Here is a 17818-nt window from a genome sequence, read left to right on the forward strand (position 1 = left end):
TATTAATTATTGGTGTAAATTCTGAATCGAAAATATATTCTAGAAATAAAATATTTCGGTCTTGCTGTTCTTTCAAGTAACTATTTTTTTTTTTTTTTTTTTTCCAGAGATTTTTATTTTGCTGTTATTCACAGTGTTGATCAATAGATTGCATTAGTACAGCATTTGAGACCCTTTAATTAAATTGGTTTTCTATTCTTCCAAAGACCATTGCGTTATCACTATCCAAATCACTTCCTCTTTAATGCTGCTCTCACTGGAATTCCGTTCCGCAAAATGCATCTACTTTCAATTATTACATAAACTATCTTCCCTCACTTTTGGCATCCTGGTTCTTATTTTGTGGTTTGTGTATAATGGCAATTTTTCTCCTCAAACTTTTCTCTTAGTAGCCATACACATCTTCAGCATATGCTCGTTCTCTTTGACGACTAGTCTAGACAACAACTAATTGTCCTTGTTTTGCTCATTGTAAACGTTCCAGAATCAGTTTAGCTTATCGAAGCCGGCCACGGATTTTTTTTTTTTTTTTCATTTTTCTGATTACTATGCCGGCCCTCATCTTGTCCAGTGTGCCTTTGCAGTCGTAGGTTTAGAAGTTACATTAGCTTCAAACTGCCTTTCAGATCACACGTCTCAAATGTTTTCATATGAAAACATGGCACAGTTTTCCAAACAACTTTGCTTCATTCAACCTATTTACTTTTCCCCTCTTCCTTCCTCATAAAGAGCCAAAATTCTTCCTATACGTGATTTCAGTGTATCTGTGTGGAACCCCAACACTAATCTCCATTCATTTGATTCAACATTTAAAAGTTATTAAAGCTCTCATATTAAGGTACACGATGAATTTGTATTTAGCAGTGATCAATACTCCAACCTGTTTTCTAGATATTATTTCCTGCTCACTAAAACCGAACACTTATTTTTCATATAAACTCGGTAAAATTATTTTTCTTGATTTCCGAAAGCGGTTTTGTTTTTAGATTCTCTTAGAGAAGTAAAAGTTATGCTTCAGATGACGATAAGTTCTTTCCAATTTCTAGATCAGCTAATCGATTCCCACTACATAATATTCTCCCTCCTACCATTTTCCTTTTCTGTGTGTGTGTTTTGCCAAATCTTGCTCATCCTCTCTTTTTTGTATATATTATGTACTTGGTATTTCATTCTTTATCATGTACTTGGTATTTCCGTATTTATCTATTGCTCACCATTATTGGGAATTGCCTACCTGCTTAGTATGGATTATAAATAAATAAATATTCTAGAATTTCATTTGATCATCTCATCTTTTATTTATACCTATGATGCTGGGTATCTAAAGCATAGCAATGCTGTTTTATTTCATTCGCTTGATTCCACTACAGTCCATTAATACATTCCTTTTGAACGATGTCTGAACAAATATTACGTCTGGCTGAATACGAGATTTTTTTACTCCGATAAATAATTCATTCCAAATACACTTAACACTGATATTTTTCGTTTGATTTTACCTCAAATTATTATATTATAAAATGCTGTGCTTTGAAGAGAATGGAATGTATTTTCTTTTCGTCTCATGTCTCGCCCAACTGGTAGTCGAATTTCGTTGTTTTAGTCAGATTTCACTGATTAGACTTATGGGCCTTGTGACCTAACTGAAGGCAAGTTGCTGTTCTTCTACAAACATATTTACTTAACTTATGACATGATTTATTTACCTTATTGTTTATTTTATATAAGTTTGTTTTTATCCTTTTTGGAAAGGATTTCGAGTTGATTGTGAAATTAGTGATATTTTTGCGACGAAGAATTTTTAATTCTCCAAAACGCGTCTTCATAGTTTAAATTTGTTCAATGCACTTTTGATGGAAAATTTTGATGTTAAATTGTATGAGACGTATTATACGTGAATGTAATGGATCAAGTTTAACCGAAGATGTATCAAACAAAAATGTTTCCCACCTTTTTCCATAGATCTTTTTTATTGTATCGAACAAATAAAGGTATACACATAATCGTTCAGTTTGTTCAGGAAGTTATCACTACATTCAGTCAATTTTTTCCTATACAGCAGATGCAGAAAGTTGCATTCTACTGAGTAAGCCATGTTTTCACAAACTGTTGAAGATAGGCTATTGGGAAGGGCAAGGTTTGGTATGTTCGGTCAAGAACCTCTCAGTCCAAGGTTCTCAGGAGGTCCTGGATTTAGAGCATCACATGAGGCTGTGCATTGGTTGTTTCTGGCGAATTGCTGCCTGTAACTTTTAAGACAAGGACTTCAATACAATGAGGACGACGATCTACATGCGGTGAAAGGGCAGCTTAGGCAACGTGTCGCATTTTTTACCCATTGGTTTAAAAAAATGACTATGCTATGACAAGCGACTATATAGATAAATGGGATAATTATGTGAAAAAGTAATTGATATCTAAAGATACACCCGGATACTGAAAGTTTTATTTGATGTAATGCAGGAAGTTCGTCAGTAAAAAGGTGGCGACTTTTTTGATATACTCTCACAATTAGAATAATTCATTTATTTCAAAAATATATACTATTCATATGAGAACAAAACCTTAAGAGTAACTTAAATGCATTGTTCGAAATCGCAATTCAAATAAATCTGCTTATATGTCTATTCTTATCCTGATATTATTCAATTGGCTTTTTTGAAAATCAAAGATATCATAATAATTTTAGAGTATTCTCATAAATGAAACAATAGCAGGAGACTATCAATGCAAGTATGTTATGGCGTCATGTCTTATTTTTTCACTTAATCATAAAAATTCGGAAAATTTCTACACAGTAATGAACATATGTCTGCAAATACATGACAAAAATTAAGGGAAAACATTCAATTTTGGTTTCTCATAGATAGCTAACCAACGGTAATTTGAAAGTAATCTTTTTAAAAGTATTAAAAAACAAAGATTAATGAGTTCAAATGAAAAATCCACTAATGAGTATGAAATTATATATTGAATACTGTTTAATTTTTGTCTGTTTAATGAAACGATATTAAAAAGAAATTGCATAATAAATTTAATTAAAATCATTTATGTTATAAGAATCATTTCGACTCTTGCTTTAAATACATCTCAGTCATAATATACACCTTCGATTAGATGTTATCTACTCATGGCAGATATGAAAAGGGACTGAATAAACTTTGGAAACTTTCTGAGGAAATTGATCGGAAATATCTTCTACCAACCTGAAGGAACCCAGTCTACTTCTATATTAATTGAACGAAGTGAAAACATAAAGAAAACATCCTGTGCTTGCGTAATTTGCTCTGACTCTATCCAAAGTTACCATTCTTGAAGAACAGATGGACGAAATGGATGCGGTGAAGCAACACAGTTTACGATGAGATCATTAATCACATTTGAGCGACGCATGCTCACATACAAAGGGGGGAGATTAATGAGACAACACATGTAAAGCACGCACGCTGTGAAACTAAGAATTTTGAAACAGACAACTTTACAAAAACAAAGGGCGCAAAGGTGTTCCTGCAAATGCGTTCATTATTAGGTGTTGTTGATATTTCTACTGCAATACCAATAACGCGGGATGTTCCTTCAGTACATTAAGAAAATGGATTTATTCTAATTAATTTCATGAAATTGATGAATTTTTTTTTTCCAGCGGCAGCTCCTTAACTATTCCTCAGATAGCATAAACTTGAAAATAACCGTAATTGTAGATATTTTGCAATCCTTAATATTACTTTGAAATTGTTTTCTTTTTAATTCTTCATTTTTGAAAGAATGCCTTAAGCGGATATCCTTCAACATGTTATCAGTGTTTATGATTAACATGCGGCGTAAAATGTTTGTTTTGTATTTGAACAGGAATTCTGCATGAACGTTTCTTTCAATGTAATTTATTGCCACGTAAAGTGCTTAATTCATTTAGTTCTTTCCAATCGAAATCAGTGTTTTATAATAATTTAATACTTCACTACCATTCAGATATTCCACTAGCTAAACTCTTATTAATTTTCATTGTTGACTTTTCATTTCAACTGCTTTACATCTGTTTATATTACTCCTAGGTTTTGTACGATTTATAATTTCTTTTTAATCACAGCAAAGCAAGTCATTATAATAATTTAACGCAAAAAGGAAATACCGACTAAAACTGTGGAAGTAATAAATTATTCCACTTAACAAAAGGAGTGACATGTTGCTGAAGCAGATTCATTAGCGATAAAAGGTCAGATTGTCTTGTACTGCATTCCTTTTGGGAACTTCACGCCAGAAGAACGCTTCAATATTCTTTTCCGGTAACATCAGAGCCAATAAACTATTTAATTAGTGGTCCTTTAACATCCAACTATTCTCACAAATGTCTCTTATGTGACATCCATGGAATGAGAAAACCTTGTGTATATCGACACCAACAACTACCTTTAATGACACATTTTCTGAAGACATCAAGAAGCTTTTATGCAAAGAATATGCATTCGTATGGCGCTAATAATCAATGTTAGTTTTGGTTCCAGCATAGTCGCACCAAATTTTTCAGGTACTAATTTCCAAACAAAGTTTCGCAACATTTTTTTTTTTTTTTTTTTTTTTTTTTTTTGAAGGCTGCTTACGCAATGTCCATATAAAATAAGGTTTACAGGTATTTTTGTTATGTCGCAAATGCAACACCACTGGTATACCAGGAACTGCCTGCAGGTAAAAATGATTTTTCTGAAAAATATGAAGGTTAAATAACATTAATCTAGCAGAATGCCGACTTGGTAACTTAATCACTGTTTAGTCTTTTCTGATCAGGCGAAGTGAATTATTAACCAAGTTCTTTAGTGATCTGACGAACGTTAGTAAGAAAGAACACAATCTCTTTGTACAGATTCATAATTATTTCTTCTCATAAATATATCTTTATTTTTCCTACAAAAATGATGAGCTATTCAGAGAATTGTCACAATAACAATAAAGCAGGAATAGAGGGGATTAATGAATTGGGCTGTGTAAGTTACATGGTTTCACTTGATGCCAAACGAAATCATTATTATTAATGACAGAATTAGAAAAGATCTGCCAATTTTTAAAAAGCTTTATTCCCAGAAAAGTTAGTTTCGATTAAAATGAAACATCATTTTTGGTGGGAAATGCAAAAGAATTTATTCTCAAAAAGGGGATTAAGAATGGAACTTACAATTTGTATTTATTTATTATCATCATCAGCGTTCTTCCAAGAGCAGGTCCAAGCATACACTTAACTACTTCTCCATATTGTTCTATCCTCAGCCTTCCTCTTTATCTGGTAATATCCACCATTCTCTCTCAATCCATCAGTCACAGTTTACCTTTAATCCTCCTCTGAGCATCTTCACCTCAACTTTTCCCTTATTACTTTGAAATTTTCCCTTATTACTCCATCAATTCCTTAATTCACAACACATATCCAATCCAATTTCTTCTATCAAACATTTTTTTTTTGCCCAACTTCTCAAAAATTCATCATTTCTCACTTTATCAATCCTTTTGTTTTTCCATCTTGGTCCACGACTATCTCCAAGCTTTCTAATTTTTTAATATCCTCGATTCTCAACGTCCTTATCTCTGCTCTATACCAGATATCATACCAATCTTTTCCTTAAACCAATTTCTCCTCTCCTACATAACATTTTTCTTTATTTCCCAAAAGATTTTTTTACCCAATCGCTATTGTTGTTCTTAGTTTTCTGATGCCCTAAACTTCTTTCACCATTAGGCTTTCCAAAATACCTATCCTACATATACTCTCTCTCTCTCTCTCTCTCGGATATTCTATTCTCTCTCCTGCTATTTCAATCATTTCTCTTCCACGTTCATAACCTTTGTCTACTCACTGTTTATTTTCATCGTAAACCTATCAGTTTTCTTTTAAGTTATTAAACAATTTTTGCAATCCTTCCTCACAACCACCAGTGCCATATCATCTGCAAATCTAACACTCTCATTTTCCCTCTCATCTTCACCCCATACATCTTATCTACACTTCTTCTTCACCTTGCCCTACCCTAACTATTATTTTTGTCCCAATATTATCTACTAATCATTCTTTTCGTCTTTCATTCCTCTTCTCACATTTTAGATATATTCGATAATTTAATCCATTCTATCCAATGGGAAGTCTTTTCTGCATTTTGTTTTAATATAATAAAGCGCTCGTTGGTATAATTATGTTTATTTCCGAATTGCAAATATATACATAATGGAGACAAATACTCCATGGCAGTTTCTTACCACGAGAGAACTTGTCACCATCACAAAACCAAAGTGTCCTTTTGCACTTAAGGAATATCTTAGTTCTTAGCCGCATGCTGGACCAAACATATAGTTCAAAAATCTTTACATTTCACTACATGTTTCGTCGCTTTGCTTTTATATTGGTATCATTACTGTAGTCAGGCTTAAAATCTTCTGGCTGTTGCCTTGCTCATAACATTAACCTACATAATTCTGTTAATTCCCTTAAGCCCAAATTTTAACCAATAACCAAACAATTTTTAACCCACTCTGAATAAGTTCGATTAGAGCTGGATATTTTAAAGCCTTTCTTGAAATTAAAGCTCGCAATCCGGTCGGTACAAATTTCGTCGTTCCGACATGTTGTTTGTGATTGGCAAAACTTTTGGCACTAACAGTGCAGCATTTGTTTTGCATATATGGATGAATATGACACAATACGTAACCTGCTTTTATTGTTATAATTAGAGTCGACTTATCGAAAGTAATTACGATTAATTAATGCTCGCCATCTTTTTGCGTGTGACCTTTTGTTCTTAAGGCTTGTCTACTATTCCTTCCTACGACACATTTAATCGGTCCCAATTTGCTGTTGACTCTCTTTAAAGTGTTTAGAGTGGCGTGAGAGGTGACTTTGCCGGGAATGCCATTAAAGGATGAAAGTTTAAGCAGAGCTTCTGCATGCTTTTGTGTCAGCGTTTCTACAAGTAGCTTTCTTAATTCAAGTATTTACCTGCTTTAAGCGGCCAGCAGCATTTTCTAAATATTTCGAAAAAAGAAATGCAGAAAGTTTGTTCCTGGGTACATTTGTTAAGGAACGAATAAGGAGATATCGTGGCGGCATTTCTTGTTTACGCATTTCTCTTTTCAATCTCTTAGGATTTTAAATGTTGTCGCTGTCGGCTCCACTGGAGAAAATGCCTGAAGATATAATTTGTTCTTTTTAGCCTTGGGACTGGCTCTTTCTGTCCAAGCAATGAGGAGGTAGGAGCAGTGCAGCGACCTGTGTGACCAAGTGAATATTTGCATGGGTTATTACATAAACTATGAAAAATGATAGAGAAAGGTAACTGTAATGCTCTCTTCAGATACTCTTTGAAAGAAGAGTTGCTATCAAATAAGATTTAATAAAAGCAGAAACTTAAAAAGAACTTGTAATCGCCCTAGAAAATCTCAATTCAAAAAACAGAGAAATCGCTCAGTCACAAATCGCTTGTCGCCAGGAGCTGAAAAGCAAAAGAAACTGTACGCTGGCTCTTTGATTTATGAATCAAACGAGTCATTATTTCAGATGGTATCTATTCGAAAGAAGTTTTCCTTCACATGAACAGTCAACTTATCAGTAAACATGCTTCAAAGTGGAAGGCATCTGTGAAGAGAGGCTGAGGTGCTCGACCGCTCTTTGGAGAAGAGGTGATAAAAAATTTGAGTTAATGAGTTCTCGAACTCCTGCATATTTAGTTCCTCAGTGTTGGAGATCTGAAGAGGTATGCCAAATGTCATCCATCACGCCAGTAGTGCAACTCATATTAATAGATTAAATTAGCCATGGAAATCACAGATGCTCATTAAATGTTTCGGAGGAAAGGTAAAGTAAGGCGTAATTAAGTAATCAAAATTACTTATTTTTGTTTGCTCAGCAGCTAAAGAAAGACGTGTTCGAAACTCTTTTTTTTTTTTTCTATAAATAATTATAAAATTAAATAATAATTGCACTGCTATGCATAGATTTTGATGTTTCCGAAATTTATTGCGTAGCTGGGTGTAGATCTAGTGCTAATTCTAAAAATCCGTTTTTACCAGTCACGGTATAGTTTTTTGTTTTTTTTTTATAAAGAGTATGAATTGTTTTCTTATAACACACATTCCATCTATACGTGTATGTTTACTACTACCTTTGTGACTGACAGGTATAGTTCTGCCTAGCAGTGTTTAGACATGTCCAGGTTACTATATAAAACTTAAGAGGTTTATACAACTACGTTTTTTCAAGTAGCTGTATAAACCTGCGAAGTGTTTCTTCAGCATTCAGTCGTGCTAACTGGTATCTACTTGTAACGTGATTTTCATATTCTGTCTTTGACAATGACAACTCGAGGTTGCGTGAAAAATCCAAATATACTTTTTGACATTTGCGGCGGTAACTGTGCTTCAGCGAAATGAAACAATATAACATCATTTGTGAAAATTATACACGCTGGATATTTTGGAATTAAATTAAGTGATCAACATTAAAGTTGGGCCACCTTATAAAGTGTGCTGTGCTGTGTAGTGAGCTTGTGATTATGGAAATGTGGTAAAAACAAAGCCATGACATTTGCTATTTCCATGTTGTGGAGGGAACTTCGAGATCATATTAATGACTGCTACATTCCGTAAATTTAGCAGGTTATAATGTGGAGGACAAGCACTGTGTATTCCAGTAACATTCCTTGAGCTGTAATGCCAATATCCTATGAACCTGAACTACCGGTAACCACTTCCACCAGTTTTTCTTGTCATCAGATCCCGAATCTAATATTCGGGATATGGAGAATGATATAAACTATTGTGACGTAGAAATAACAAGTCTGGACCAGATGTGTTTACCCAAAGTGAACTCGACGATTCCGTGAGAGATTTAAATCTACCCAAAAGGTTGCGCATAGCTTCTCGGTCAAGGCTTAAGTCTAAGACACTGTTGGCTCGAGGAACATTCCTTTCATTATATAAACACGATAAAAAATAATTGGTTCCCCATTTTTCCGAAGAAGACCCACTAATATTTTGCAGCAACGTTCCTGTGGTTATAAACTTTCTGGAATTTTCTACCGAGTGGACTCTAGTTATTGACTCATTGAAGCAAAGTCGATCTCCTTCATAATGAACACAAGCATATATCCATTCTTGTAGCCCATTCGCCACTCTTAAAAGAAAACTGCGAAAAATGCTAAGGTGTTTTTGAAAAAGAAAATCAGTAGAAAGATCATGGTTAGCTAGTGTACGGAGATTTTGAAGTTATTAGTCTGCTACTCTCACTAAAAACTTGGTTACACAAAAGTGTCTTTCTTTCTTTGTGACTTGGATAGTCGAGCAAGAAGTGAATATTGGGAAAGGAAAGTGTGGCTGCCAAGACAGTCTTCCTCCAGTTTCAAGGAACGTTAAAGACGAGTTACTAGAAGATCAAAACAAAAGTACCCTTACCTCCTCTGTATATAAAGCAACGTTGAAACAGTTCGTTCAAGCCCTAATAAAGAAGGAAATTGTTTCAAGTACATTTTCACTAAATTCCCATTTATATACTTATATACGGAAAAAAAAATCAAAGCAAGAATTTTTGCTGGAGCTCAGATCACAAAACTGCTGCTAAACGCTGTATTTGAAGAATCTATGAAGAAACCCGAAAGCGATGTTTGGCTTGACTTTAAAAATGTAGTAGGAAATTTTTTTGGAAATAGTACCCGTATTATGAGATGATCTTGAGTGACATGGAAAAGTTTAGAAACCTTGCTTGCAATGTCTGTTAAGGTTCGCTTCTTGCATTCTCATTACAACTATTTCCCAAAAAATGTAGATAGTAGAAGTAAAGAGCGTGGGGGGAAAGATATCATGAGGATCGCATTTTTATGCAGTGCCAGTGGTCGTTTTCCATCAGCATATAAAAGAAATTGAAGAAAGGTACCAAAGGGGTTGGAATGTCAATATGATTACCGATTGCTTTTGGTGGAAAACAGAGAAAAAAACCACCGAAACTAGCTGCATGACTAACTCAAAATAGTGCAAGTTAAACCTAGTTTAATATATAAGAAATCCAGTTTGCAGCCATCTGTGCTAGACAGGAGGTCGTAGATATTTTTAAGTATTTTTATATAAAAATAACCTATTTGTAAAATCTGTAAAAATGTAAAATAATCCAAAGCACATCCACCACTAATACGATGGCCAATTTGTTCATTTTGTGGTGGAGACAGATCCTAGGGTATAAGCTAAAAGAAATTCATTGTTCAATAGTTACTTCCGACTCGAAAATAGATAAAATCAGTGCTGACTAAGAATTTCAAAGAAAAATACTAAGCAGTAAGGATTTTTAAGGGAATTAATGCATCATAAGAAGAATTTAACCTACTCTATCAGCGAACTAACTGAAATATAATTTCGAGAGTAACACTTTTTAGTAATTGACTTACCTCTCTGGCTAGATGGACGGTATACACCTACTGACTCATATGGACTGCACCTCTTTTCTGTCTGAAATATAACGTACTGTTAATCTCTTTCTCGGATGAGGTATATATAAATTTAAAAATTTTTATTATTATTAATAATATGAATTTTTAAAAGTGGTTGTTGTAATTGACGATAGTAAGCAATAAAAACAAAAAAAAAAAAACAATTCACTTCCCTGACAAAGCATAAAGGTTTCTATACGCTAATAGAGGAACAAAATGTTTGCGGCCGTTGCCTAAAGGTATTCAAGAATCTTGGAATCGGTGGTTAAAATAATTAAAATCTACATAAATATTAAGCTGTAAAACATAAAAAAGTAGATTTTCTAGTCATAGTGACTTTCTGTTTCACTTTTTCTTGAACGTGATTTCTCTTAATGTTTTGCAACTCAGTTTTAAGGACAATTTAAAATTTTAACACTTAAAACGTATAAAAATCACTAAGAGGAGGTGAATCATTCGATTCCTCTATTAACATAATAGTTATGCTTATTTAACCCATTGGGAATGATCTCTCTCTCTCTCTCTCTCTCTCTCTCTCTCTCTCTCTCTCTCTCTCTCTCTCTCTCTCTCTCTTTTGTCAACATATATTATACTAGAAATGATATACATCAAACTCTACAAATATATATAATTCAAATTAAATCCAAATGAATCGAATATCACACTGCGAAAATAAGTGAAAAATTAAATGAAAATAAAAAATAAAGCTGGTAGATCAGACATCAGTGCCAACAAATATGCAAAAACCACAACATGTTGCTTGTATTTAATAAAATGTAAAAATAAAATAAAATAAAATAAACAGTATACCAGAAGCGTGGCAAACCAGTAGCGTGAAGATGAATTTAACATATAAAATGAAGAATAGGGTACTGTTGGAGAAACATTCTTAAATAATTTAGAAGATAGAGTTCAAATTGAAAGAAATTTAACGGCGCCCACTTTGCTAAGCACATGTTTTCGAATTAAGTGAAATTTCACAATATATAAATGCATTTTACCAACAATACAGAAATAAGTAAAAATAAACGAAAAATTGTAGAACATACCATAATATCGAATTGAATAGAAAAGATAGCCCAATCTATTTCCAGATATAGATAAGTTTAGCGGTTGCTTTGTCTGTTCAGTCGTATGGTTTCTTCCACGTGAGTATTACTTTTTCTATCCTATTATTTCGACGCTGCATATGGACCATCGTTATGCAAATCTATTGCATCGGCAGTTTGATCTTAGTATCATTCTGTGGTGGCATGGGTTTGTTTAGCGTTCGAAATGCAGTGGTTCCCTGACTATTATGGCCTCTTGGTCCACTGACGAGAGGGGGCATAATGGTCAGGTCTTTTCTATTCAATTCGAAATTATGGTATGTTCTACGATTTTTCGTTATATAGAATACACTCATACACTCTTAAAACGATATTTAAAAAATGTGCGTATCATTTTTTTAAATTCAGCTTATACATAGCATATGCATTTGTGAGAAAAACAATAATAAAAAAACCTTTACTTTTTCTTTACTTTATATTGTAAAGCCTTTCCTGCAAATTGTTAATTTATGCAAATTGTTAATATATTATGTTTTCCTTACTGTGAAATTTACTGCCTCTTTTTCTTTTCCTAATTTCAGACTTTCATTAATATGGCGCCAAGGGTTCATAAGTAAAAATAAACAAGAAATTTATGTTTATAATCCAAAACGATCATATAAGGTCAGAGAGGCTGAAATTGAGTGAATACAAGAACATCATATCGCATTTAGTAGTGATGCGGCTTGAACCACGTCTCAAAGCGTGTGCACATTTGGTACGTTCTGTTTGATCACTCGACTATGGAGGCCTGCAAGCTTTATGTATCCATCATGCTGTTAGAGGGCAACGTATTTACGCATTTCAAATATGCATTTCATGAAAACTTTTATAACTTTCCTCAAATAAAAATACTTTGGCGAACCAATGACACGCTTGAAAAAAGCCACACGTCAGAAAATATAATTATGCTACACAAAAATGTCCGATTTCACAGCATAAATTTGAAACCAAGTTTGTTTTATAGCCTATCAACCACAGCTGATGATAAAACCGAACAATTGGGCATAAATTATGCAGCATAAAGATCTATTAAATGTAATAGACACGAATTGTTTGTATGTGGAGACCTTAAAGTTATGCATGTTGGTTGATCAGCAGTATGATTTCAAAATGATCTGCTTTTGTGTGAATGAGATAGATAAATCAGAATCGAAAGATGGTGTAGCCATCCATCCATCCAGACACATGGTTCCAAAAATATCAAGAGTAAAAATTTAAAAAAAAAACAAAGGCAGACCTAATCAAAACGCTATGGCTTTCACATCCTGATGAAACAGGGCTTAATGAAAAATTTTTTAAAAGTATAAGATAAGAACGGTGGCTGCCTAAGTACATTAAAACAAATCTTCAGTTCACGCGTAGGAAATAATTAGAACGTCTCGTGAGATCTAAAATCAGAAAGCTGATATTGGATGGCCAGACTGAGGGATCACCGAACTTTAAGAAGAGCATAGGTTGCCTTCAACATTTCATAGGCACATCCGCACAATGGAATGGAGAAGAGTACTAAGCTGTGGTATGGTTAAAACTCGTAGCATTGTGTCTAGAAACAACTCACATATAAAACGGTATACCAAACAGCTTCGCTCTAAAGCGCTTTCACTCGATATCCATATCAGTGATTCAGATGGCATAAAAATATATCATGATCGATTCTATAGAGAGTGGTTATTAGCTGGCTATTTTGTAGACTCATCGATCCTTAAATTTGAAGAAATGCTGCATTGAGTCATGTTATTATCACGAACCGATTATAAGTCAGCTAACGTGTATTCTTTGTGGTGACATCTTCATTAAGAATGAACTTCATCAATGTGAATATTTTATAAATGCTTGAGTTTTAGTGAACTTCCTATCTGATGGGGTTGTAATCCTGAGCGTCTTTTACTTGACTGGATTAACTGGATCTGTGTTTTATATATATATATATAAAATATACTGTATAAGTGGATTCGTATGTCCTTATTATCCTATTCGTATAACATACAATACCTTAATACGGTATTGTATGTTATGGCAGAGATGCCAGTTTTTAGCATGGAACGCTTAGTATATTAAAAAAACATAGAGCAGTATTTTCATAAACAGTATTTCTCCGATTGAAATTCGGTTTTTTTTTCCTTTTTTAAGTGGATTATGGCTGCCGAGAGCTCCTTCCATTTGAGTATATATATATATATATATATATATTTTTTTTTTTTATTTGTCTGTGTATATGGCCCTACCAAACTATGGCAATTCCGCGTTTATGGTGTGTAGATACCGTACATATAAAAACTATTGAGTGTAGTGGTGTAAATATATCATAGTGTTGTGTTGGATGACTGGTCACTTAGCCTAGCTCATCGCAGCAAGCTGCCCCCTTTTGAGTAGCTGTGTTAAATTTAACTGTCTTATAATGCCACTAAGGCATAAGATTTGTTGAAGAACAAGTCTTCGAGCCAGCCAAGCGTTCTTTAAATAGGGTGGTTGATTTGAAATATTTAGCAATAATGTTTTTTTAAAACATATAAGGATCTATTAGAAAATTATTTAGGATTAGAAGTTTTTAATGAAGTTTTTTTTTATATATTATAAGATTTTGTAAAAAATATGTGGGGGCGACAGATGTGATGGTAATCAGTATTTCGAAAACTACAATTCTGCTGGGATTTTTACCCCCAATTACGACTGTGTTTCAGAGGTAAAAAGAGATTGATCCAAATGGCGATCCTGTGGTCGGAAACAGTGCGATGACGCGCGAGGCCAACCACACTTCTGCAGGGTAACGGAATGGATATATGCAGTCAAATAACAACCCAGCACAACAGGGGTAATCAAAGAGCCTTTTCAGAAGGTAGAACTCATTATGCTGGTCAAGAATGGGATATCGCAGCCGATAACCAAATCGGGTTCCACTCCTGTTAAAAAAAAAAAAAAGATCGCCTACAGTGCGTTCAGAGTCACTAACGCTGGAGAGCGAACAATTGGAGAAATGTTACGTGGTCTGATGTATTCCTCGGCGGAGAGTTCCAGCGTTTCACACTGGAGGACTAGATATGATGAAAATGTACAGTCCATGGACCCACATTCTGCGCCAGGTGTTAACAGTGAAGGCTAGATAGTAATGACGTGGGAAGTGTTTTCACATTGGGTTTCTGTGATACCAGTGGAGTGTCAGTCAGATGCAACAGGTTTTCTGGAAATTCTTTCTAACAAGGTGCATTCCTTCAGTGCGTATACACATATGCGAATGGGTTCTTCCAACTGGATAATGCGCCATGCCAGAATGGTATACAATTAGTTCCGGGGGCATAAGGTGAATTCAGCCTATGGAAACGGCCTTCCAACTCAACAGATCTCAATCCAATTGAGCACCAGCGTGACGAGATGGAACGAGCTCTTGGAATAACGCTCCACAAACATCCAATTTATATCAACAGTAGGAAGAAATCATGACCACGTTGACCAACACCCCTGCGACACAGTTTCGGCAACATAAAACGACTTTTCTGATGGCTGAATGGGGACCTACTCACTATTAGCTGGGTGTACCTAATGAAGCGGTCACTCAGTGCACATTGAATGCTAATGTGAATAATTTATCATGAGATTTTAGTATAAGTAATATTACCTCGAACAATATAAATAATGATATTTGATGTAGCCTAAAAAGAAATGTTGCACACCGTGCTGCTTTTTAATAAAAGTAATTGCTATAATGAAAAGAAATGGGATCAAGTGTATGAAAAATTTATTTTCTGCTTTGAATTAGAAGGGAAAAGGGTGAAAAGCTGGAAATAGTGAATCAAACTATATTCAATTTTAAATTACCATTTCAGAATTCAGTGAATGGAAAGTAACGTACTGGAATTGTTTCATTTATAGACTAGTGTCATTAAAATTGAACTAATCTGAAGGATGAACAAAAATTCCTTGATATATGTACAAAGTGCGGTAACATGGCGTCTAAATTGACAATGAGCAGTATATATGGGTTATGCACTATCATTCATTGCATAGTCACATTTTTCTGTTCCGTTATGTGTTCTGAACATGAAGCCACCAAACAATTTTATCATAAATATTTGTGCCACAACAATGGAGGGGACAGTTTTGCCCCATCCCCAACAAAGTCGGTGGGACACATTCAAATATTATTATTATTATTAAAATCCGTTTATTAAAAAAGCAAGTGTTTGCTTTCACCCCTTATACACAGCCGACCGGCTAGAAGGGTGTACAAAATGCAAGAATTGCAATTATATACAATATAAGAAGGGTGTACAAAAAGCAAAAATTACAATTATTTACAGTATTTACAATATAAGAAGAGTGTACAAAAATGCACGATTACAATTATTTACAATATTTACACAAGTGCGTATATTTACAATATTGTTTACAAGTTCACTCATTGTCAAGATTATAGTTGAAGTAAGCAGTGCGCTTCTGAGATGCTCTTCACTCTGTACTGCTTGCTTTCGGAGTATTTCACAGGGTCTATTGTCAATGAGTTGAAAAGGTTCACTGCGTTGTTTGGGAAGAAGTTCTTCAGACAGCACAGGTTGGATAGTTTAGAATGCAAAGGTAAGTAGGGACTGTCATTACTGCGTCCAGCACGTGGAGTAGAGATAAGTCCTCGAAGACTGGGGGCGTCAATCACACCGGTAAGCATCTGAGAAAGAAGAAGAATATTCCTGGATGCAATGTGAACTCTCCAGGGAGTCATATTTAAGTTGGTATATAACACAGCCCTGGAGATGGTGAAAGCATTGCCCGTGACCCTGTTCATCCATCGCATTACCCAGTACTCAACTGCGAGGAATCTATTTATGTACGATGTCGGGGCAGAAGACCAGATTGGTGATGCATACAATGCGATAGGTTGTAGGCATCGCTGAACGTATCCTCCGACTACATCTACGTTCAGTAACCCCGTCAGCTCTTGTCGAATTGCCCACATCGCCGAGAAAGTCTTAGTTTTCATGGTCGAGAAGTGGGTCTGAAAAGTGAGGCCCTCATCCCAAGTCAAGCCGAGGTCGGTGTGAGACTTCACTTTCCTTATCTGCACTCCGTTGTGATAGGCTGTGATGTCATTTTTTATTCTCTTTTTTGTAAAGGTAAGTTGAGCTGACTTTGATGCATTTATTTCCAGACCTATTTGCAGTAGATATGCTACAAGGCTGTCGATCAGGACGGAGACTCGCTGATTGGTCAGGTGAGTTTGTTCAGCTTCTTTAGACGTTATGTATAATTTGAGGTCGTCTGCATACGATGAGAAATCAGTATACCTTGCGAGGAAGGGTTCAAGGGCAGCGGCGAACAGTACACAGGATAGGACACCTCCCTGTGGTACTCCTCTCGTTATACTGCACTCCTGTTGGAAGGATTTATAGCTGATGATGAGTTGTCTTGGTGTAAGGATGCGGTTGATGGTTTTTAGCAGGCTTCCAGTAATGCCAAAGTACTTTTCCAGAATGTTGATGAGAGCGGGAATTGAGAGCTTATCATAAGCAGATGAAATATCCAGGAAGATGACGTCTAGCTGAGATTTACTGTTGAGAGCAGTTTGAATTTTAAATAGGGTATCCAGTAGGTTTGTATATGTAGATCTTTTGGGGATAACGGTGTGCAGATGTTTCGGTCTATGAGAGAAGCATTGGGCGATCAGTGCTGATAAGATAGCTTTCTCAAACACTTTTAATAGAGAGCAACCCACTGAGATCGGTCTCAAGTCCTTAGGTTCCTTTGGGTTTCTTCTTTTGGGTATGGGTTGTACCCTGTAGTGATTCCACATTGTCGGGATTGATCCGGATTTCAATATGCGGTTAAAGATTACAAGAAGGGGCTCCACAATGAAGGCACTACACACTTTAACCATGAAGAGAGGTTTGGTTTGGTTTGGTTTGGTTTTATTGGCGCATTAGCATCTAAGGCTATAATGCGCCAAGACCAGGTAATATATAAAAATTTAACATCTCAGTGACCTAATTAATTAGGCCACCGTGTCCAGATCTAATTACAATGATAAATCAATAAACGAAATAATAATAACATGAATTTTAAATACGATTAAAAACGTTTATTGCTTTCAAAAAGCTAAAAATAGCAGACACATTGTCATTGTCAGATAAAATCTGACTGAGTGTATACGGCTCAGTCAGATGGTTAAAAGCGGTAAAACGGATATTGCTAAAATCTGGACAGTCAACTAAAATGTGTCTAATTGATAAAATTGTGCCACAGGACTCACACATAGGAGGGTCATCAGCCCTCAGCAAAAACGAATGAGTC

The 17818-nt window shown here is 35.0% G+C and overlaps 1 protein-coding gene across 1 annotated transcript in view; it reads right to left on the reverse strand.

Moving 5' to 3' along the window:
* LOC150084465 (cell adhesion molecule Dscam1-like) overlaps window positions 1–17818 on the reverse strand; it is a 421339-nt gene that overhangs the window by 23607 nt on the left and 379914 nt on the right. Inside the window, exon 24 of the mRNA XM_090376247.1 lies at window positions 10410–10470. Within this exon, the coding sequence (XP_090232373.1) occupies window positions 10410–10470 (61 nt within the window). The remainder of the gene's footprint in view (window positions 1–10409; window positions 10471–17818) is intronic.

Source organism: Mastigoproctus giganteus, chromosome 6 (genome assembly GCF_048544385.1).
Source record: "Mastigoproctus giganteus isolate SK-2022 chromosome 6, ASM4854438v1, whole genome shotgun sequence".
Lineage (NCBI taxonomy): Eukaryota > Metazoa > Arthropoda > Arachnida > Uropygi > Thelyphonidae > Mastigoproctus > Mastigoproctus giganteus.